A 25077-nucleotide genomic window follows, 5' to 3' on the forward strand; every position below is an offset into this window, starting at 1 on the left:
AATTTCATAAACAATCTTCGGTTTTAACGCGCATCGTAAATCTTCAGGGTTCGCAATAAAACTTAAAACGTCTGCAATACTCATGGGAGGGGTTTATTGGTTTATTTTAGTATTTTGGGTTCATAACGCGGCAACACCGCGCCATCTGGGCGGGCGGACGGAAATAGCGCGGGGGCGGGGGAGGGGCGCGGCGCGGCTCAGTACAGCGGCGACGGTGGCGCCGTGAGCACGCGATGGCGTCCGTCGCCGCATGGCTGCCGTTCGCGCGCGCCGCCGCTATCGGCTGGGTGCCCATCGCCACGCACCCGCTACCCCCGCCGCCCGTGCCCAAGGACAGGCGCCGCGCCGAGGACGAGAAGCTCCTCATCAACGTCTCCGGCCGCCGCTTCGAGACCTGGAGGAACACCCTCGAGAAGTACCCCGACTCCCTCCTCGGCTCCACGGAGCGGGAGTTCTTCTACGACGAGGACAGTCGAGAGTACTTCTTCGACCGAGACCCGGACATATTCAGGCACATCCTCAACTACTACAGAACGGGCAAGCTCCACTACCCCAAACACGAATGCCTAACCGGGTACGATGAGGAGCTCGCGTTCTTCGGGATCTTGCCCGACGTTATCGGGGACTGTTGTTACGAAGACTACAGGGATAGGAAGCGTGAGAACGCGGAGAGGCTCATGGACGATAAACTCAGTGAAGCCGGGGACCAGAGCCTGCCCCAGCTGACGGACTTGCGGCAGAAGATGTGGCGGGCGTTCGAGAACCCCCACACTTCGACCGCCGCTCTAGTATTTTACTATGTGACTGGATTTTTCATCGCCGTCTCTGTGATGGCGAACGTCGTGGAGACGGTGCCTTGCGGGCACCGGCCGGGCAGAGCGGGCACGCTGCCCTGCGGGGAGAGATACAAAATTGTATTCTTTTGTTTGGACACTGCTTGCGTGATGATCTTCACGGCCGAGTATCTCCTGCGGCTGTTCGCGGCGCCGGACCGCTGCAAGTTCGTGAGATCCGTCATGTCGATCATAGACGTTGTGGCGATCCTGCCGTACTACATCGGTTTGGGGATCACCGATAACGACGACGTGTCGGGCGCTTTCGTGACCTTAAGAGTGTTCAGAGTGTTCCGTATCTTTAAATTCTCGCGGCACTCGCAGGGGCTGCGAATCCTGGGCTACACGCTCAAGTCATGCGCCAGCGAGCTGGGCTTCCTGGTGTTCTCGCTGGCGATGGCCATCATCATCTTCGCCACGGTGATGTTCTACGCGGAGAAGAACGAACAGGACACCAACTTCACTTCCATTCCAGCTGCCTTCTGGTACACAATCGTCACAATGACTACACTTGGGTGAGTACTGACTTACCAATTACTTTACATTAGAGTAAACATATCTACTTATATTGGCAATTATGCCTGATTTTCGGTACAATATGTTCGATTCTATATTATAGGAACGACAATTGAAATTACCATTCAAAATTTATGGAAACTCATCAGGAATACTCTGAAAAATAACCTAATTTACAATTTGATGTGAAACCATACCTGATGTTGTTCATCTTATCAACATCAACATTTTGAACTCTCTAAACTCCTAACGCTTGGGATTTTCTCATCTCTCTCTTTCGGCGATTTGGGTTTGACTCATGTATTAATGACGGAAAATATCGTGAGGGAACCTGCGTTTTCGAGAAATTCTCGGGTACGTATTTCTTTCTTCTGCGAGACGTTTGCATAAGTAGGACATTAATAGGTCAAGGGCAAAATTTTGTATTGACCTCTCTAAAGCACACTGGAACGGCACCCTACTTTCGAGCCACTATCCCACTTCTGATACATAAAACGTAAAATACAAACTAGGCCATTGTATGGATATTTGTGGTGTTAGGTACTCTAGGAACCAAATTTTGCAACATAGTAATGCGCATACACCCACATTTATTTAAATAAAGGATTTCATTGAAGAGCTTGTGTTGCGAATCCGCTAAAACCAAACCAAATGTATGTGCATAATGCAATGTGCAACATACGCTATTCTCCGGTCCCCTGCTACTACATATCCAGGAAAAGCGAGTAGTATGTACCACCACCTCCAATCACCACACAGATCCTTCAAAATAAATTTCAAATCAATCCTTGATTGCGATCTCACCTGGTGATGCAGTCTAAAATGGACTCCCATTTGTTAATTCAAATTGTGGATAGTATTTGACTTCAGCCTCCTAATCGGTGGGTCCAGGAGTTCGAGCCGTTCGGCAATAAAGTTTATGATTTCTAAACAATTAAATGTCACTTGCTTTAACGGTGAAAGAAAACATTGTGAAGAAACCTGCATGCCTGAAAGTGTTCTGATGTTCTTAAAGGTATGTGAAGTCTGCCAATCCGCGCTTTCGCTTTTTTTTAATAAAAAATAGCGAGCAAACGAGCTGGGGTCCTGGTGTTAAGTGATCACTGCCACCCATGAACATTTGCAGCACCAGAGGAACCGCCAATGCGTTGCCCCAGCCTTTCAACAATTTGTTGGCCCGTCCTTTGAATGTTGTAATCTAATTGTTTGATACGTATCAGTTTGCATGGGAAAAAGGATGCGCTTGACGACAATCCTATAAAAATGCCCAATAAAAAGCAATGATATAGGTTGGGTTTACTTTTCCCTTGAAGGTATATAGGTAGTACGTCGCAGGAAACACGGAATCCAATCTGCAAAATGGGAGCATTAACATTCTTGACGGTCGTATGGTCATAAAGCACAAAACTGACACCTGTCGGCGCCATTAAACATTTACGCGCGCAAATAGGTGTCATGGCGTCCAAGATTCCCGCCATAAAGGCTGTAAATGACATAAAGGGCGTACAGGGCTTAGGGGGTGAAATATTGATGCTGTAGGTATGTTTGCTTTAATTACTTTTTCATTAGTGAATGTTAATCTTGGCACTCTATTGATGCCCTTTTTAACCCCTGACCCAAAAAGAGGGGTGTTATATCTGTGTATCTGTCTGTGGCATCGTAGCGCCTAAACGAATGAACCGATTTTAACTTAGTTTTTTTTTGTTTGAAAGGTGGCTTGATCGACAGTGTTCTTAGCTATCATCTTTGCATGGCCTTTTGCTCATTAAGGTAAACCAAATGTAATGTAAAACTCCAGCTGGGCAAAATCATTATTGTCAATTGCCTGCGTGACTAACAATAACCTAACTATTGTACCGCGTACTGGGAAAGTACAGTAGATCAGAAACCGAGCAACCTCCTTCGTGTTTTCTCCAATCTACGCGACATTGGCGAAGTCAATTGTGCCATGGCGGCGCGACCAAAAGTCACTAAACCAAGAAACAACAACAAAGCAGTTATTATTGGAATGTCCTCCTACTCTCCTAGGCGAAGAACAGAGGTTCAACGCGTAGATAGCCCAACTTTATCGATTTCCATGTGTCAGCTATCAAATTCAAAAAAAAAAAAAAATTGGTTGTCTGTAAAGTCGGTTTACTGACGATAGTTGAACGTGACAACAAAGACCGATTGTGCTTCTTTGTCGCTCGTTCCGCGCTCTTGCTTGCACTTCAAGCCTTACATGGAACGCCTCAGAGCGAGGTAACGCCGCATGAGTCATGTTTTTTCGTGCGTGCAGCCGGCTCTATCGAATTATAAGACGTTGTCACGTCAAAATCATTTTTTTTTATTCAATTAAATTTTTAAAAGTGCTTTTGAATCGTCAAAATAATCTACCACTGGTTCGGAATGCCGTTTCTACCGAGGAGAGCCAGCAAGAAACTCGGCGAGCGTAACTATAACGACGATGTCAAAGGCTTTCCATTACAAAGGGCACATAAAGACCGTCGAAAGGCACTAAAAGGCTTAGACCATGAAATATTGATGCTGTATGAGCTCTGATTGCGTTTTCATTTGCGAAAGCGAATGTTGCACGTTAATTCTTTTGAAGTGTGCAAAATTGCGAGCTTAGAATTTTATTTGAGCGTAAAATTGAATTGCTCTTAGTTATAGTTGTTTCAACTTTTAAAATGATTGTGGGAATGGGGTTCTTGGACTGTAGTAATAAATCGATGAGATGTTTTGTATAGCTGTAGTTTATAGGGCTACAATTCATTATTAAATAGAATAAATACAAAAACAAGGGTAAATTAAAAATTTATAACACCCCCGACGATCCAAAGTATTTGAGTTTTCCAAAACATAATTTTCAAATAAATGCAAAAGGCAACGTCCATCTTGACAGCTTGACATTTGTCTATTGACATAATATTATGAACCTAACGGTTATCTAACCTTCTTTTCTAAAAGAAAACTAGAAAAGAGCTGATAACTCTTAAACGGCTGAACCAATTTTTTTAGATTATAGCTAAGAACACTCTCGATTAAGCCACCTTTCAAACAAAAAAAAAACTAAATTAAAATCGGTTCATTCGTTTAGGCGCTACGATGCCACAGACAGATACACAGATACACACGTCATACTTATAACACCCCTCTTTTTGGGTCGGGGTTTAAAAATTAATTACTAACGTCACGCTGTACGGAACGCGATTAATAACGTCACGAGGCGTAAACGACAATATTTTTCAATTTTTTAACAAAAAAAAAAATATTTGACGTGATTTTTATCATGGGTAAGAGTTTCTATGACCTGGTTAGTGAGGTAAGCTACTTTTTATTTTTGGAAAATCAAAGAGTTCCCAAGGGACTTTAACCCCCGACCCAAAAAGAGGCGTGTTATAAGTTTGACGGGTGTATCTGTGTATCTGTCTGTGGCATCGTAGCTCGTAAATTAATGAACCGATTTTAATTTAGTTTTTTTTTGTTTGAAAGGTGGCTTGATCGAGAGTGTTCTTAGCTATAATCCAAGAAAATCGGTTCAGCCGTTTGAAAGTTATCAGCTCTTTTCTAGTTACTGTAACCTTCACTTGTCGGGGGTGTTATAAATCTTTAATTTACACTTTTTATAAACCTAAATCCATGCGTGTGCGCAGGCATCAGCTAGTAGGATATTATACTCGTATGTGAAACATTTAGGATCGTTATTGATAAAATATTTGTTTTACAGAAACGAGCAAACAGTTTCTGAAAATAATAACTGCTACACGTCGCAAAATAAAACATTCCACTCTCGTTTGTCTCGTTTACATTGATAGTTTTTATTTGATATTCAAGGTAGGCAATTGCGTAGGTAGCAAAATATAGGTATTTTTAAAAATTGTACCAATAAATCTTTTTATATTCGAGCTAGCGTATGCCCGTGACCTCGTCCGCGTGGGCTATTTTACCCCTTTAACAGGGCTCTCTCCGTCACTTATTCCATACAATCGTAGTTTCAATTTCATTTGACTATTAAGCAACCAAAGTCCATAAAATTTTGCAGATATATTCTAGAAACTAATATCTGTGCCTGTGGTGTTTTAGATTTTTCTAAAAATATGTAGTTTTAAAATTACAGGGGCTCAAAGATTTGTATGTGAATTTTTAAGACCGCGTAACTTTGAAACCGAATATTTTAACGGACATCTGGAAAACCACAGGCATAGATATTAGTTCCCGGAACGTTTCTACAAAATTCCATTGAGTATGATTGATTAGTATTCAAATGAGAGACCAACTACGTTTGTATGGAGCGAGTGACGGAGAGACCCCCTCAAGGGTTGAATTTTCAAAACTCCTTTCTTAGCAGACGTCTACGACATACATGCCTATCCGATCCGTTCAGTAGTTTGAGCTGTACCACAGTTCACAACAGTAAGGCCTCATTCGCACGAGAGCTCTTTCAACGTCCGTTAAAAAAGCGTTCAAATAGAACAAAATATGCATTCCCAAGTATCTGTTCACACGACAACGCTTTTTTATCGCGCACTGTGGGTTTTAACGCAACGTTTTTTTAACGCTGGTGTGTAATTAGGGCTTAGGGAACTTCTAACAAAACGTCAAGGCTTCAACGACGTCACTGGCAGGCGTCAAATGGTGGTCAAATATTAGTGTATTTGACGAAGGTAACCCTATTGTAGCCCTATTTTTAACCCCCGACCCAAAAAGAGGGGTGTTATACTAAGTTTGACATGTGTATACAGATACACATGTCAAACTTATAACACCCCTCTTTTACACAGGTATCTGTCGGTGGCATCGTAGCGCCTAAACGAATGAACCGATTTTAATTTAGTTTTTTTGTTTGAAAGGTGGCTTGATCGAGGGTGTTCTTAGCTATAATCCAAGAAAATCGGTTCAGCCGTTTCAAAGTTATCAGCTCTTTTCTAGTTACTGTAACCTTCACTTGTCGGAGGTGTTATAAATTTTTAATTTACACTTGTTCTATAATAATTTCACGTCACCATAGCGTAATATTTGACTTTTTTTTGTACCAGAAAATTGTAACAATAAAGAGAAAAAGAAAGAAAAAGTGGTCAGGGAAGCACTTATCTATAAGAGATCTCTACCAGTGACCCTTGGCAGTGCGAGAGGTTGTAAAGGAGTACATACATACAGGATCAAACCCTCACTCTAGTTCACTCTGGCTGTGCGTTGATAAATCAGTCAGTCAGTCAGTTACCATTTCCTTTTTAACCGACTTCCAAAAAAGGAGGAGGTTCTCAATTCGTCGGAATCTTTTTTTTTTTTTTTATGTATGTTCCCCGATTACTCAAAGACTCCTGGACCGATTTGGAAATTTTTTTTTTTGCTTGAAAGGGTATACTGTGCAGATGGTCCCATATAAATTTGGTGAAGATCTGATGAATATCTTCGGAGATGGAGGACAGAACTCCTCAATAGATAGGAGCAAATTGCTCGCGATCAGTGTAATCTTAGTAAACAGTAGGGTTTTAACTGGGCATAGCATATTATAGTACAGTGGGCCACTAAAAATTGTGAAATAAAAAATTTTCAAAAGAAAAATAAAACCGACTTCAAAAACCACAAACACTAAAAAGTAAAAAATAACTTTTATTTAGCTACACGTGTAATGTACCTAGGTATGAAGTCGGGCGAGCTTCACTCTTGGATTTCTAATTTTGTTTTAATATGCTCGCTCGACTTCATACCTAGGTACATTACACGTGTAGCTAAATAAAAGTTATTTTTTACTTTTTAGTGTTTGTGGTTTTTGAAGTCGGTTTTATTTTTCTTTTGAAAATTTTATATATTTAGACTAGTTTACCCGCGGATTCGCTCGCATGGCTGTTTATCTGTTCGAGATCCAAAGTAGCTTATGTTACTTTGCAGGTCTTCTCACGCAAAAATGACGTCAATCCGTAGCTTGCAGCGTTATTGAACTGAATTGAAAGTTTATAATATTAGTACGATGTAGGTAAATGTAAGTAGTTGTTAGGTAACTGACTACGCAGGCTTTTCTAGGGTTCCGTACCTCAAAACGAAAAACGGAACCCTTATAGGATCGCTTTGTTGTCTGTCTGTCTGTCTGTCCGTCCGTCCGTCGTGTCTGTCGAGAAACCTATAGGGTACCTATTGACCTAGAATCATGAAATTTGGCAAGTAGGTAGGTCTTATCGCACAAGTAAAGGAATAAATCCGAAAACCGTGAATTTGTGGTCACATCATTAAAAAAAAAAAAATGTGTTTCGATTTTCAAAGTAAGGTAACTTTACCAAGTGGGGTATCATATGAAAGGGCTTTACCTGTACATTCTAAAACAGATTTTCATTTATTTTTATAAATACTTAATAGTTTTTGATTTATCGTGCAATGTCGATAAAATTACCCTAATACGGAACCCTTGGTGCGCGAGTTTGACTCGCATTTGGCTGGTTTTTATTTTGTAGGTCTACTTATTTACCGAAGAAAAGTATGAAAGTCCCCAAGTTCAGGTTATGCAACATGTTTGTGCGTAGTTACCTAGTTTGTAGGTTGCGACATTTGGAACACTCTGACAGACAGACTGACACCTCTCCCTTACCTTATTTCATCATCATCACCATTAACAACTGATAGATGTCCACAGCTGGACATAGGTCTCTTGTAGGGACTTCCCCACGGTCTTGCGCCGCCGCCTGAATCCAGCGGCTCCCTGCGACTCGCCTGATGTCATTCGTCCACCTCGTGGGGGGGTTTCCTACCGCTGCGCTTTCCGGTGTGAGGTCGCCATTCCAGCATCTTGGGACCCCAACCCACCTTATTTAATTTTTTTTAATTTTGACGACAGCCGTTTTTAAATTTTATACCTGTTGTCAGGTAGTACACACTCTGGGAAAATTTCGACTCTACCTATTACGGTTCATGAGATACAGCCCGCTGACAGACATACGGACGGACGGACGGACGGCTGAGCCCTAGTAATAAGGTCCGGTCTACACCCTTCTGACAGGATGAACTAGAGTGAAGGAAGTCTCGGTTTGATTCTGAATCGACTAAGTATATGTCAAATATTAGGCTATGGTGACGTAAAATTAAAGACAAGTGGAAATTAAAAATTTATAACACCCCCCGACAAGTGAAGGTTACAGTAACTAGAGCTGATAACTTTCAAACGGCTGAAACGATTTTCTTGGATTATAGCTAAGAAAATCAAGCTACCTTTCAGACAAAAAAAATAATTAAAATCGGTTCATTAGTTTAGGAGCTACGATGCCACAGACAGACACACAGATACACACGTCAAACTTATAACGCCCCTCTTTTTGGGTCGGGGGTTAAAAAAGTGACTCTTTGTTTTGTACTATTTACCGAAAGAAAGTATGAAAGTCCCCAATTTCAGGTTATGCAATACGTTTGTGCGTAGTCACCTAGTTTTGTAGGTCACGATATTTGGAACACTAGCTCTGACAGACAGACAGTCGCCTCTCCCCCACCTTAACGACCCCAGTCCGACTTCCGAGACTGTAAACAGATACCAAACAAAGTAAGGGAATCTAATATTATGTTTATTGTTTTATATGTCGAAACGACTTCTGCAGCGTCCCTAAAGTTGGGTTCTCAATTTGTTACGTTTTTAGGGTTCCGTAAACATTGTAAACATTTGTATAGGATGGCATTGGGTCCTGTGATACGGGCTGTCCTAGTTTAGGACCCAGGACTTCATGAAACTCGCGTGTAAATTTTTTTTGATTAATAAATTTTCATTTCATTTAAAAAAAAAAAACTTATATAACCGCCATGTCCGTCCATCCGTCCTCGGCTTGGCTAAGATATAATTAATTTCGAAAAACTAGTCAAGTCTAGATAGATATAAGCACAAATTCACGGTTTTCGGATTTTTCCTTTTACTTGTGCGAAAAGAGCTACCTGCCTGTTCCAAACATGACTAGGTCAACGGGAAGTACCCTATAGGTTTCTTGACAGACACGACAGACAAACAAAGTGATCCTATAAGGCTTCCTTTTTTCCTTTGACATACGGAACCCTAAAAAATGACGCCGATAGAGTAATAAGGGCCTAATCTTTAAAGGATCAAAAAGGTAATATTCATTACCAAAGTTGGTACAGCTGATCTTTGGCTATTCAAGAGTCTGTAAAGTAGCGTTAGTACTTTCTGAGTTTGAAAGATTTCTATCCGACTTTTCCTTTGTATTCCGCGGGTGAAATTTGATAAAACCCTTTTTCCCTTTCGTATATAATGGTCCCTCGATCGGACATTCATATATCTTTTGAATACGTTTAGGTATATAATTTAGAAGACTTGTTTGGTAGGTGGACCCACCCCCATACGTACCTACGACTCGCACATCAAAGGAGTTACAGCAAAGGTTCCCAGACTTTTTTCTTATAGACCATTTTCAAAATTTAGCTGGTCCCGGTTAACCGCCTGCAGCTACATTTCTACCATACCAAGCGACAGAAAAATAATTTTACTCTAATATTTCAGCGTTTATTAAGACAATCGCAGTCGGGTTTTAGTTTTCAACTTTATCTTGTTTCTAACAATGTGGTCTGTGAATGTAAGTAAAGTATACAATATACATCGATGGATCGAAGTAATCGAGCATCCCCCGCAGAAAGATGTTGGATAGCCGCATCTTTATTTTCAATGTGTTTAAAATCAAGACGGGACTTTGTCTGTGTTGGTGTTAGCTGGCGGGCGTGCTCTGCCTTTTTGGAGTGTTTTTTTTTGTTAAAACTGACTGGAAAGCGCTCTAAGGGGGTGACGTGCGTGTGTCGGCGAGCGCCGGCACAGACGGGGTCCATACTTGCATAGTTTAACTAACTTGTTACAAATAACTACAAACTTGACATTGGCTAATCTTTGTAAAGCCAGACGAGAGAGAAAAAAAAATCAAGACGTTGAACTTGATGCCAGCTACTCAAGCACTAAATAGCTACACTAGACATTAGGTAAGATAGGTACCTATTACCTAGGTATCTAGTATCTGTGTCTCAAGCCTGAGATAACCGTGTTATAACGTAGTGCCGCGGGGTAGTTAGCAGATTACCTGTAAACTACCTCTAATAATAATAATGTTGATGAGCCTATCTTCGGTAGGTATGCATGTATGTAAGTATGTATATGTCGCAGGTATACTGTCACAGCCGTGATATTACAATCTCACTAGTGATATTATAATTAAACGGTAGATTGTCCACTAAACCCAGGCCGATAAATTGCAAGAAATGAAGTCGATTGACAATCTACCGTTTAATTATAATATCACTAGTGAGATTGTAATATCACGGCTTTGACAATATACCTGCGACATATAGGCATATACTTTATAGCACTACAAAACACAAATGCCAAGTTACAAAAAAGAAAATTTAAAAATAAAATGTAGTTACAAAAAGGCGATTTAATCGCTTTTTTTACAGTTAAAGCAAGTGATATTAATATAATTTTTATGATAGTTTTATTACTTAGGTACACTTCAAGGAAATATCTAAATAATTTTTAAATACATATCAAAAAACTAAATCAAAACCAGTTCATTCGTTTAGGAGCTACGGTGCCACAGACAGATACACAGACACACAGATAAACACGTCAAACTTATAACACCCCTCTTTTTGGGTCGGGGGTTCAAAATTACGAAACCGGCGGGATTCCGGCAGGACCTGGAAAATTAAAAAAATGGATATTTAATTATTTTAAACGCACATAACTCCGAAGAGTTAGGAGTGCATGCCCGGAATCGAACCCCCGACCATCGTCATTACCTAATACGCTAGCGTAATTTCACTAAGTTAGTCACATAATATCCGGCTTGCTCTGCTTAGCTTTAGTACTTAGTTTCTTTTGATACTCAAGTCTGCCCAAGTAGGTCACAACTCACACCACGCGACGCCCTTCACTTGAAATAACTTAAAAGTATATTGCACGGATAATATCGCGACATTACATTTCCGACCGACCTTACACTTGTAAAGTTACACTAGAGACCCGCCTCGGCTTGGGTAGCTTATTACAATTTTCGTAGGGATCTCTCATTTTTAAGGTTCCGTACCTCAAAAGGATAAACGGAACCCTTATAGGAGCTCTCTGTTGTCCGTCTGTCTGTATGTCTGTCTGCCCGTCTGTCTGTCTCACTATGTCACTCACATAATGTAGCTTTCTACTGGTGAAAGAATTTCCAAAATCGGTTTAAGTAGTTCTAGAGATTACCTCCTACAAACAAACTTTACCTCTTTAGTCTTTATAATATTAGTATTGATTATTATCAACTAGCTGACGCCCGCGACTTCGTCCGCGTGGATTTAGGTTTTTTTAAAATCCCGTGGGAACTCTTTTGTTTTCTGGGATAAAAAGTAGCCTATGTGCTAATCCAGGATATTATCTATCTCCATTCCGAATTTCAGCCAAATCCGTCCAGTAGTTTTTGCGTGAAGGAGTAACAAACATACACACACACACACACACACACACACATACAAACTTTCGCCTTTATAATATTAATATAGTATGACGATAAACGACGATATAAATGCGAAAGTGTATCTGTCTTTTGTCTGTCTGTCTGCTAGCTTTTTACGGCCCAACAGTTAAACCGATTTTGATGAAATTTGGTACAGATTTGCCTTACATCCCGGGGACGGACATAGACTACTTTTTATCCCGGAAAATCAAAGAGTTCCCACGGGATTATTAGAGGCCTGCCTGTTTAACCGACTTATATGTATATAGTTTGGCACAGGGGTACTCCCCGGAAATTGAAAGGGCAAATTTTTATTCCGGGAAATTAAATAATTCCCACTAGATTACAAAAACCTAAATCCACGCGGACGAAGTCGCGGGCATCATCTGGTTTCACAAAAGCTGGTTCACATATCCGGCTTGCTGCGGGTGGTTTTAGTAGTTTCCTTTGACACTCAAGTCTGGCCAAGTAAGCAACCACGCTCCCCTTCACTTGAAATAACTTTATATTGCACGGATAATATCGCGAGTCGCGACATTATACATTTCCGACCGACCTTACACTTGTAAAGTTATTTATGCACATGGAATAACATTTCGTGCTTAGAGCTAAAGTTAGACTGAAAAACGAATGTTTTATGTATAGTTTACATGCGAGGTTTACCAACAGTTAGGTTTAAGTTTTGCGAGCGATAAGAGGCTCCCTTACATTATCCCTTGAAAATACATACTCGTTCCTCTTTAGTAGATAAAGGTACTTATTCTGAGCACAACTTTTTAACCCCCGACCCAAAAAGAGGGGTGTTATAAGTTTGACGTGTGTATCTGTGTGTCTGTGTATCTGTGTATCTGCGTATCTGTGTATCTGTCTGTGGCATCGTAGCGCCTAAACGAATGAACCGATTTTAATTTAGTTTTTTTGTTTGAAAGGTGGCTTGATCGAGAGTGTTCTTAGCTATAATCTAAAAAAATTGGTTCAGCCGTTTAAGAGTTATCAGCTCTTTTCTAGTTTTCTTGTAGAAAAGGAGGTTGGATAACCGTTAGGTTCATAATATTATGTCAATAGACAAATGTCAAGCTGTCAAGATGGACGTTGCCTAAATACATAATTATTTATTTCAAAATGATGTTTTGGAAAACTCAAATACTTTGGATCGTCGGGGGTGTTATAAATTTTTAATTTACACTTGTTAGAGTATTCGCATCCTCTTCTTACTAATGTAATTCTAAATGTAAACTTCTTAATAATGTTCGAAGCCTCAATAGCTCAACGGTTGAGGAGCAGACTGAATCCGAAAGGTCGGCGGTTCAAACCCCACCCGTTGCACTATTGTCGTACCCACTCCTGGCACAAGCTTTACGCTTAATTGGAGGGGAAAGGGGAGTATTTGTCATGATTATGGCTAATATTCTTTAAAAAAATAATTGCAAAGGATAGACACAGTTTGACAGTTTTAAATTTAATTTAGAGCTGTTAAACCTCGTGACTTTAACTGCCAGTCGCGGGCTTTTGTAGCGTGTACTAAAATTTAGAGTCTTTAAATGTATAATTAATTATCCGTCCTTTTTTGCAATATTAAAAAGAAAAAGATGCGGAACTCTTTTAGTTTAGAAAACGATTATAGAACGACAAAAGTCGACCATTTTGTTTTTATTTACTATTTTTGACAATAACTATTATAGGCAAATCAAAATTTCGGTGAGGCTCCATTGATAAGTAATGTATAAGTCTATGTGAGGCTCAGACTTTGTCTGCATGATATTATAATGTCAATAGTACTCGGAGAATAATGTAGAGTATCTATAAAAGTGAAAAGATTATCAAAATCTAACCAACTTAGGTAATAACTTTATGAGAGTTTACTCAAAAAGTTACCCGTATATAATTTTAGTCAAACAAATTCACATTAAAGCTTTGTGCTGACTCAAGGTCACAGGAAATAAAAACAAGAAGCAAATCCGAACGTCTTCCAAATAGTATTGAATATGCTCGTCCCTGGCTGAGAGCCAAACTACACTTAATTACCATAATAATGGTCGGGAGTCGATACAAAAATCGTAAACTCGCATGTCATAAATAAAATGCTTAGTTGCTTACTTTGGCTTATCTAAAGAACTCATATCCATTACTAATACTTAATAATAATAATTAATTACATAATCCTTTTCTCTTTTGTTTCTGTTATTTATTGATTTTGTTGTTGCTGTTAATTTATTTTTTGTTCTTTCTGTGTTTCTGTTATTTTTTCTGTTGTTTTTGTTATTTTATTGTTTGTTGTTTTTGTTATTTAATTTTTTGTTATTTCTGTTATTTTTGATCATTTTTTAAAAATAGGGTAAAATGTGCAAAATAAATAAATGAGAGTATAATTAATCAGTTGTGTGTATGTTTGTTACTCCTTCCTGGAAAATATCCTGGATTAGCAAATATTCTACTTTTTACCCTGGAAAATCAAAGAGTTCCCACGGGCTTTAAAACCAATTCCATACGAGGGTGTGAGCCAATGCTGTTTGTAGTAGGTATAGAGTAATTTGCCAGTTTCTTTTTATCAAATCTCAACTTCATTAATCACTTGATGATGCCTTCGGTTCATTCGGATGGGTTTAGGATTTTTAAAGATATCCGGAACACAAGTTTAGTGTAAATTAAAAATTTATAACACTCCCAACAAGTGAATGTTACAGTAACTAGAAAAGAGCTGATAACTTTCAAACGCCTGAACCGATTTGATCTTGACTTGATCGAGAGTGTTCTTGAACCGATGAACCGATTTTAATTTAGTTTTTTTTGTTTGAAAGGTGGCTTGATCGAGAGTGTTCTTAGCTATAATCCAAGAAAATCGGTTCAGCCGTTTGAAAGTTATCAGCTCTTTTCTAGTTACTGTAACCTTCACTTGTCGGGGGTGTTATAAATTTTTAATTTACACATACTTTGTATTTATTTACATTAGTTCAATAGGATATGGGATATAAACAAGTAATGAGTACGGATAACAAAATACACCAGACACCAGCGAGACAATACTTGTCAGGAATCGTCCAACATTCCCAAGCTGGTACAATGGACTGGTGCCAAGTAGAGAATATTACATTAGCTAATAACGCTTGCCGGAAATGTTGCGCCGAATTACGCATCACGCAACTAGATTACAAAAAGACGTGCGTAAAAGAAAGGATTCAATAAAATGTTTCTAACAAGTGTAAATTACAAATTTATAACACCCCCGACAGTGAAGGTTACAGTAACTAGAAAAGAGCTGATAACTTTCAAACGGCTGAACCGATTTTCTTGGATTATAGCTAAGAACACTCTCGATCAAGCCACCTTTCAAACAAAAAAACTGAATTAAAATCGGTACATTAGTTTAGGAGCTACGATACCACAGACAGATACACACGTCAAACTTATAACACCCCTCTTTTTTGGTCGGGGGTTAAAAATGTCTCCAACAAGTGTAAATTAAAAATTTATAACACCCCCGACAAGTGAAGGTTAAAATCGGTTCATTAGTTTAGGAGCTACGATGCCACAGACAGATACACAGATACACACGTCAAACATAAAAAACCCCTCTTTTTGGATCGGGGGTTAGTAAATATATAACCTGCCAGCTGGTAAGACTCGTAGAGCCTAACTAGCGAAAGAAAAGTCGAATTTTCGAAATTGCAGACAGACACTTGAATTTATTAGTTGAATTTTATTTATTATTTTATAAACTTGTAGATTCCACCCCCAAGGAACCTTAAAAATGGATATTAAAATTCCATCTCCTAGTAAAAGCACGGTATTAGAACTGGAGTATAGGTACATTTGTATGGTATAATTGAATTATTGTCAGTTGGCAGTCGCCCAGGATATCGGCCCATTCGACGAGATGATGTGACGTCGCGATGGCCCTTGAAAACTATTTGTTAGAAAGCTGCATAGATTTCTCCTTCATTATAATCATCGTCATCTACTCAGTACGGGTCTCTTCTTAATTAGGGTTCCGTACCTCAAAAAGAAAAATGAACCCTTAGGATCACTTCGTTGTCCGTCTGTCGTGTCTGTCAAGAAAACCTATAGGATACTTCCTGTTGAATCATGAAATTTGGCAGGTAGGTAGCTCTTATAGTACAAGTAAAGGACCAAATCCGAAAACCGTGAATTTGTGGTTACATCACTAAAAACAATGTGTTCACGAAAAAAAATATTACTAAATCACATGACGGAGTCCGTCATGCTATATAAAAGTGTTAAAGGCTGCGTTTATGTGAGCTTCTTCTCAGACTAGTGCGCGTTTGGAACCCTAGCTTTAGTTTTAAGTTGTATCCAGGTCATTACTTGAGATAACGCATTAATGTCTCATCGTAAAAAAAAAACTGTCAAGAACTTGTTCAACGTTTACAACACACAACAATAAAACGAAGTTATAAATCTGTCGAGGGAACCTAATAACGTATTTACGCGTCACAATGTCTGGCCGGTTATTATTTTGGGACGTGTAAATGAGTCATTATTTATGACTAGTTCACGCCCGTGACTTCATCCGCGTAGAAAATGAGGTTTTATTTTTTAAACTCCGTTTTTCATGGATAAAAAGTAGCATATCAAATCAAATCATTCATTCATTTATGCAAATGTTTATTGGCGGCGGTAATCACTTAACATCAAGTGACCAGCCTGCTCGTTTGCTCGCTATTTTTATTTAAGTAAAAAAAATATTTTTCAAATTGAGTACCATTTTTTATGGCCAATTGTGGAATTTGTAAGATAATGATGTAATGGTCCTTCTCTTCTCTTCTTTCTTCTTTAAGAAGAAGAAGAAAGATGATCAACCCGTCGCCGGCTCACTACAGAGCACGGGTCTGTAAAAACCGTTCCTCTGTTGCGGCGTGATTGAAGGACAAACCAAAACCAAAACATATTTTCGCATTTAAAATGTAGGATTAATGATTTTGCCTATTGCTTGACCGCTCCAGAAATATTCACCTTATAATATACTCTTGTTTTCGACCATTAATATTTTCCAGGTATTTCTGGGAATCGAACCTTGGCCCGTGACGTGCGTAGAGACATTGACCCACAAGTCTAGTTTGATGGATCACTAAGAGACGCTGACTCTTGTACGTAAATTCTTGGTGTTGCAAACGAAATTCGTAGGATGGGCAAAGTTTAAATCGCCCGGCTTTTTTTGACTTTACAAAAAATGTCTTAAGATTTTCTTTAGACATGGAGAGTGTAAGGGATTTTAAGTGTATAGACAACGGAAACTGAAACTAAGGATTCAGTACTCAGTAGTCAGTACATAAATCTGACTCCCTCGGCATTGAATTTTTCCATCGGTATTTTCGTGATTGTGACAATGGTTAGCTTTAAATCAAGTATGAAGCACTATGAGCGGTGATCGCCTAGTAGTGGTTTAGACCTCGGTCTCCTTTTCGGGGCCGGCGGTTCTATCTCGGGCCCTAACACCTCTAACTTTTGGAAGTTATTCGACGAGCTCACTCACTCTTCACTCTGATACGGTTTCAATCCTTTCTTTAAAAAGCTGCTAACTCCAAAAATTACTTTATCGCCAAAAAACATGGAAATTAAAAAAAAATCAATTTCTAAAAAGGTTTGCTATGTATCTAGGACCACTAATAACTAACTAAAACGTTAGTCTTACATTTTTTAAAACATCAGCTTTTGAAAACTATCACATTTTTGACAATAACTCAAAAACTACCTTTTGGAGTTAGACGCTTTTTAGAAAAAGGACGGCAGACAGGGTTGACTTTGCACACCTTAAGAGCTTGGACTGTGACATTGAAGTTCGTTTAAAAAATAATATATCTTTCCTAATAGTTTTGGCAGCGTGGACTTCAATTGAAGTATTTAAAACTCTTTTGAAACCATAGAGAAAAAAACTTGCGACGTACTTTCAGAGATATTAAAACTAATTTTACCTTAGAATCTCGTGCGTACGAACTTTTGAATATTCTCTAAATTGCCTCATAATCGGGTCGTAAAAGTTGCCAACAAATCTCAATACCGAGTGTTCACTGGTAAGATTTTTTGCAGAAGTTTCTGTCATTTCGTCAATTTCTGCAAGTTTTCCTATTGAAAGGTAATCGGGAGTAATTGACCTGCTTTGCGGACATGAACCAAAATAGTTTCAAAACAAAGATAATGTCCATGGGGGAAAAGTTTTAAACATTAGTATAAATCAATAGCTTTTCCTTCATGGTACACAATTTTTTTGAATTTTTTCGTGATTCCCATGACCCATAACAATGTACAGACTGTGAACTAAGATTTTATTACATATTTGTTACCTGTTATCTCCCAAAGCCACCATGATCCAAACTTCATAGTGCCGATCGTTCCTCTCTGTGTTGGGGACAATACGCAGAGAAACTTTCAGCTTTTATAGCAAAAAAAAAAAAAAATTTGGAGACCTCCACTTTTTTTCATGTAACATCCGTTTGGTCAATTTTTTCATATAAAATGTAGCCTATGTCACCCGGACCCTTACGACGAATCGATTGACACCTCATTCATCAAAATCAGCCTAGTAGTTTAGGCGCTACGGTGGAACACACAGAATCTGGCTACAAACATACACACATACATACATACCTACATAGACTGCTAAAATCATAACCCTTCCTTTTGGCTTTGCCGCAGTCGGGTAAAAACGGTAACAAAATAAACAAATTTAATTTAACTTTCATGTGGTAAGTTCCACTTATTTCTTTCAGGAATTTTCATTGAAACACAATAATTTATGATTCTCTTACGACCGCTGAAATGTTTTTCGCGATGGAGTTGTAGCCAATACGAAAATATATTTTTTTGTTCCAAAAGATATATTATAGTGTCCGGAGTTTGTGTGGAGTAATTCACTTATTAATGTGTTCAACGCTCTATATTCAATGGCTTTATGGCTTGTTTTTGGGTTTCTGAGTGCTTCTTTTAATAAATAAAACCTGTTGTATAGAAGCAGGCGTTATTTTGCATATACAAGGAACCAAAAGCTTAATTTGGTATAATTCGCTAAACCAGACGACACCACACAAATCCCAAAATCACTCAAGATTGAGTGGTTTTGGGATTTGTGTGGTGTTGCGTGGTGGTGGTACGTATTGCTTGCTTAGTGGCTGGCTTTTACTGCATGTTTATCAGTGGGAGGGCGGGCGGTGCATGTCGCATGCTGCATGTTGCACCATACAGATTTGTCTGGCTTAGCGGATTATAGCAAACTAGAGGATGCCCGCGACTTCGTCCACGTTGATTTAGGTTTTTAAAGATCCCGTGGGAACTGTATGATTTTCCGGGATAAAAAGTTACCTATGTCAATTACAGGGACGTAAGCTACCTCGGTACCAAATTTCATACAAATCGCCGGACGGGTCTTTAGGATTCCCGTGGGAACTCTGATTTCCGGGATAAAAAGTAGCCTGTGTCCGTCCCCGGGATATAAGCTCACCCTGTACCTACCATATTTCGTCAAAATCGGGTTAACTGTTGGGCCGTGAAAAGGTAGCAGACAGACAGACAGACACACACACTTTCGCATTTATAATATTAGTATGGATTAAGCTTTTGGTTCCTTGTATAAATAAAACCTTTCAAGTGCGACTCGTACTCGCAAACGAAGGATTCCTTACCATCGTACCTATAAGTTTTATGTGTAACACTGTCTGAAAAGAGCAACCGCCGAGTTTCTTGCTGATAGATTTACATGACGATTTAAAATCAAATGAAAAAAAATCAGTTTTTATTTTTAAAATTTCTTAATTACCTTATTTTTTAGAGTAGAAAGAATGTTGATAGGTATAAATTCCTTATTTTTGAACAAAGAATTGAATATATTATGTAAAGGTTTGAGATAAGTGTTTAAGGGTGCCTGTCCACTGACGCGGAAAGGAGCGGAGATGTGTTCAGTCGACCAACCAGATTTTTGAGAGATGATTATATAATTATCATGTCATCTATCGATAATCGGATTGATCTGTTTAGGGATCAGAGCATACTGAGTAAGCAACTAAGTATTACTTCCTTAATAATAGCCCCAATAGCTCAAGGAGCGGACAGAAATCCGAAAGGTCGGCGGTTCAAATCACACCCATTGTACTATTATCGTACCCACAGCTAGCACAAGCTTTACGCTTAGTTGGAGGGGGAACGGGAATATTAATCGTGACTAACATGGCTTATAGGTATTCTTTTTTTTCTAAGAAAATGGATCTGCAGTCTGAACATACTGAGCTAGCAACTAAATATCACTTCTTTGATCGATGAAGGAAAACATTGTAGGGAAACCTGCATGCTTAAGAGTTCTTTGTACTGTTCCCAAAGGTGTGTGAAGTCTGCCAATCCGCACTGGGCCAGCGTGGTGGACTATGCCCTAAATCTTCTTTAACCTGAGAGGAGAACCGTGCTCAGTAGTGAGCCGGTAATGGGTTGATCAAAACCCCGATAAACATAAAATACCAAAAACAATAACGTGAATTGACTCAGTAGCTACGTACTAACGCATTTTAAAATATTTATGAACGACCCAGAAAATAGCATGTTCATCTGTTTACAGACCGTTCGCTTATATCTACAAAACTGCTGTATTGTTAGAACAAAGAAAAGTTTATTTGTTTTACCCGGGCTTTTCTTTTAATGTACTTTTTATTCACCTTTGATTTTTTTAACGGAATGTTTTTGAACGAAACACCTTTTTTAATTTTGACGATCTCTCTGGCGCAGTGGTGAGCGCTGTGGTCTTAAGTATTAGTGGGAGGTCCCGGGTTCGATTCCCGATCGCAGTCGGGTTTTAGTTTTCAACTTTATCTTGTGAACTTGCAGTTTTGTTAGCAGTGATAACCTAGTCGTTAAAACATTTGATAAGTGGTGGTTACTACGCAATAATTGACGAATTTCTTAGTGACAAGATTGCATGGAAACGATCGATTTTGCATTCAGCAGCCCACAAGTTAGTGTAATAATTACTGAACTCTTCTCAGTAGAATCTACTTTCCGAACCGGTGTGAGAGTCTTGAGTTCTTGACATAATATCTTGACATAACTATAATTATTATAATAAGAGTTTTTTAATGGATTTTTTCTTGTTTCTGACTGGCCGAAACGACGCTTCTCAAGATTCTTTAGCGAATGACTTCGATGACTTACGTAGCGTGGCAAGTGGCAACATGAAATAAAATCATCAATCAATTCAACTTTAAGTCATCGGTTAAAAACAGTAAATGCCTATATTTTTGGCTCAAAAAGCCAGTGTTTAAATTATCCTGAAGAATGCTTGTGAATCCATTCACGTAGACTGACGACTTGTTCAATTAAACCAAGCTCAGGTCCGTAGCCTGCAGAATGAGTATAGGGGTTGAAAACTCGCGAAATATCTGGTATTGATTACAATATTTTTAACTAGCTGATGCCGGCGACTTCATTCGTGTGGATGTAGGTTTAAAAAAGTCCGCAGGAACTCTATATTTTCCGGAATAAAAAGTAGCTTATGTATACATGGTATAATCTATCTCCATTTTTTGCGTGATAGAGTAACAAACATAAGTACACAAACATTCGCCTTTATAATATTAGAGTGAAGTGTGATAGTGTGATTCATTATTTATATTCATTATTTATACTAATTATTATTATTGTAATTACTACTCGACTAGTCTGTGCCTGTGACTTTGTCCGCATCGACTACATAAACATATCACTATTTTACCCGATAAGAGTTGAATTTTCAAAAATGTCTACATCATAAGAACTATCTGCATGCCAAACTATCCAATTCATCCAGTTACGAGTATTTGAGCTATGCGTTGATAAGTCAGTCAGTCAGTCATCTTTTCCTTTATTATATCTACCTATTTAGATGACTCTCGCGACTTCATCCGCGTGAAATTAGTATAAATATCTCGTGGGAACTCTTTTCTTTTTCGGGACAAAAGTAGCCTATGTTTTCATTCATCGTTAAAGTTAGTGATATTTACCTGTTCGCACGTAACTCCAAAAAGTTAGAGACGCCCGGGATGGAATCCTCGACCTCCCGAATAGAAGCCAAACTTCTTAACATACGAGGTAATGCGGGCATTCCAAACCATCAGTAGTAGATTTATTTGACGATTGTAAAAGTTTATTTGAAAAAAAAAAAAAAAACTTTTACAAAGAGGGCAAAACCGATGCTGGGAGGGTGGTCTCCAGCCTCAGTTTTGCCCTCTAATTTAAATAACCTGATGGTTCCAATTTAACAACGAGTTCTATGTTCTACCTTGAAAGTCATTCCAAGTAACATAAGATTAGTTCTTAGATTGGTTTCAAAACATCCATCAACCCCTCTAAAAATGTTACCTGGTTACATCTCTGACAAAACTTTTGTAGTTTAAAAGCAATTTTATTTCGCATTTCTCGCACGCGGCTAGAAACTAAAACTGCTAAATATCGCAACATAACTGCATTGCAGTTATTATTATGATAATCATAGTTTTAATATCGTTTTAAACTCAAACTCAAATCATTTATTCAAAGTAGTTACTTATTTGTACACCTTTTGATGGTCAGATTTGTAAGATTAGAATAGTGGTGATAATAGTTATGTAAACTTAAAACTAAACTAAAGTTATTAAAACTTAAAGTTAAAATGGCGCGTGAGAAGTTATTTTTTACACATTGTAATTATAAACGTTTTAAAAAACTGAAATTCATCGCAAATTCAACGAATGAGGAGAAGGTCTGCAGATTTTAACATTATCTTTTAGACTTAGATATCGCATAATAACACCCCTCTTTTTGCATTGTGGGCTAAAAAAGCTATTTTCTCAAAATATGATAACCCTAACTAATATTATAAACGGGAAAGTTTGTATGTTTGGTGGATGGATGGATGTATGTTACTCTTTCACGCAAAAACTAATAGACGGGTTTGGCTGCAATTCAAAATTGAGATAGATTATACCCTGGATTAACACATAGGCTATATATTATCCCGGGAAATAAATGAGTTTCCGCAGGATTTTTAAAAAATCTATATCCACGCGAACGAAGTCGCGGGCATCCGCTAGTGATAAACAATCTTCTCGAATTCCCCGTGTCGCCTCAGGTTGTCAATTAATTTTTCTTGAGAAAGCCCGTATTGTGATTTTTCACGTTTTCTCCAGATAATTTCTTGTTCCCCCACGGAAGAATAAATATTAATTTCCCCAAAAATGGCCCACAATGAACATCTTAAAGAATTGATGTCTGTTACATAGCTTTAATTAATATCACCCCCTAATTCACCTCCCTTTGGCCTCTTGGGGTGACTTTTGCCAGAGCCTTAAGGGCCTGCCGACATTATTCCTTTGAAAGTATTGTTATTCAACACCTATCTAGTCCTACAAATGACATCACAAAATTTTCAAAAAAATATGTACAATAGTTTGGTTAATGGTCTTTAGTTATTTAGAGTTATTTATTTAAATAATCGTTTATTACGATAAATACACGAATCTGATACAATAGTAGCTTCATTTAAGATCGTGTATCAACTTCTTTACCTGTGCAACCACGAAAGTAAATCTTACATTTAATAATAGGGAATATATATATGATACACTTTCGAAACGTATTTTATTCTATTTCGACATTCTTTATGAAAAATTCACATTTGGGTCAAATAATCCTAGTCTGCCCTGCGCGGGAGACGCGACGCATACGGCAGGCGCCCTTCAGACGTGGTGGATGTGCGCAATTTTTCCCGCCAATCGCTCTCGATTTACGAAAAATATTTTTTGTGTGATCTTATTGTAGTGAAATTATTATTTATAAATTATTGAATAAGGATGATTTGTTTTAGTTTTAAGAAACTTTTATCATCTAAATATTAGTGAACTCCATAGTAAATAGGTACTTAGTAGTGTTTTTTAGAGTTATTTCGTTGTTTTAAATTGTGTTAGGTAGGTACGAAGGTATCATAGTCAAATATCAGGATGCCGAAAATATCTCGACTAAAACGATCTCAACTACAAAAGATTGAAAGCATGAAAATCGCGTAAGTACCTACTTATCTTCCCATATACCTATTATTACATAAAAATATTGTGCGGCACACTTTTTTGGCCCGATCCCTGGAATTGAATCCAAAACCTTGTCACCCATAGTGGAACACCATATGAGTACACACCCATAGGAGTACGCGAACGCGCGCGAACCTGTACGCAACTAGTTCACGACGCTCTGTTTTTAAAAATAAGAATACAGGAAAAAACGGGTGATATCAAGCTAAAATTATGAGCAAAGTGTATATAAAAGTGATTACAAGGAATCATTAAACGAAACAAGTGTAAAATAGTGCTAAAAATATCAAAATCAAGCAGTTTAACATAATATCATCTAGTAGTAAGCCATTGTGTGCCAAGGTCGGCCGTTGACCGCAGGTCATTGAACCCGACGCACTGACTGTCCCGCTTGCACATATCACCGAAAGCGACGCTGCATCCCTGTCGACGCGCACGGCCAGGACAGGTGACCGTTGCAAACTGTCTGCGACGCGTGAGTCACAATAACATTTTTACTAACCGTTGAACTATAAGTGCGCGCAAATATGAACTGTGCGGCCTGTGACAATAAGGTCGCTGCAAGCGAACTACTGTGTTGCACATCTTGTCGGGGCGCTTTTCACTATGAGTGCCTTAATATGACAAAATCGCATTTTGAGGGCCATTCTAATGACCTAAGGCGCTCTTGGAGATGTATGCAATGCCAGCAAATAACCCGACGATCGAGGAACGATAACACCCCTGTGCGCTGCAACCCCGGACACGACACGATAACGACAATAAACGACACTGACATGTCCATGGACGACCACTTCGTCGAGGACCGCAGCATCCTCGGTGACACAATTACAGCAGAGGCTCCTACACGGAAAACACCTGCACCACCATCCTTAAACTCCAATTGTACATTACAACAAATAAGTCAACTACTAGACACAAAACTAGAAAAAAATAAGGAATCCATCCTTAGTGAATTAAAAACGACAATCCAGAGCGAAATAAATGCAGCAATTAACAAATTTAAACTAGAACTCACACAGAAGACAAGCATTTTAACCAGTGAACAGACGAACATTAAGAAAGATCTCAGAGAACTAAATGACAAAATGAAAAACATGGAATCGGAGTGCCATAAATTAAAAAACGAAATAAATATGATCTCGGAACAGCTTGCACCTGGAACTAAACCTGACAGTAGCACGGACTGCAGCAAGAAGATTGTACTGTATGGATTGAATGAGTATCAACGCGAAACAGAGGCGG

At 38.7% G+C, this 25077-nt stretch overlaps 1 protein-coding gene across 4 annotated transcripts in view; it reads left to right on the plus strand.

Annotated features, from left to right (window-relative positions):
• Positions 1-201: 201 nt before the first annotated feature.
• Positions 202-25077, plus strand: part of LOC123877200 (potassium voltage-gated channel protein Shal) — an 85920-nt gene continuing 61044 nt past the window's right edge. For all 4 annotated transcript variants that reach the window (XM_045923733.1, XM_045923735.1, XM_045923734.1 and 1 more), the window contains exon 1: positions 202-1348. In XM_045923733.1, coding sequence (XP_045779689.1) covers positions 234-1348 — 1115 coding nt within the window. In that variant the 5' untranslated portion in view covers positions 202-233. The remainder of the gene's footprint in view (positions 1349-25077) is intronic.

This window comes from Maniola jurtina, chromosome 23 (assembly GCF_905333055.1).
Source record: "Maniola jurtina chromosome 23, ilManJurt1.1, whole genome shotgun sequence".
NCBI classification, from domain to species: Eukaryota; Metazoa; Arthropoda; class Insecta; order Lepidoptera; family Nymphalidae; genus Maniola; species Maniola jurtina.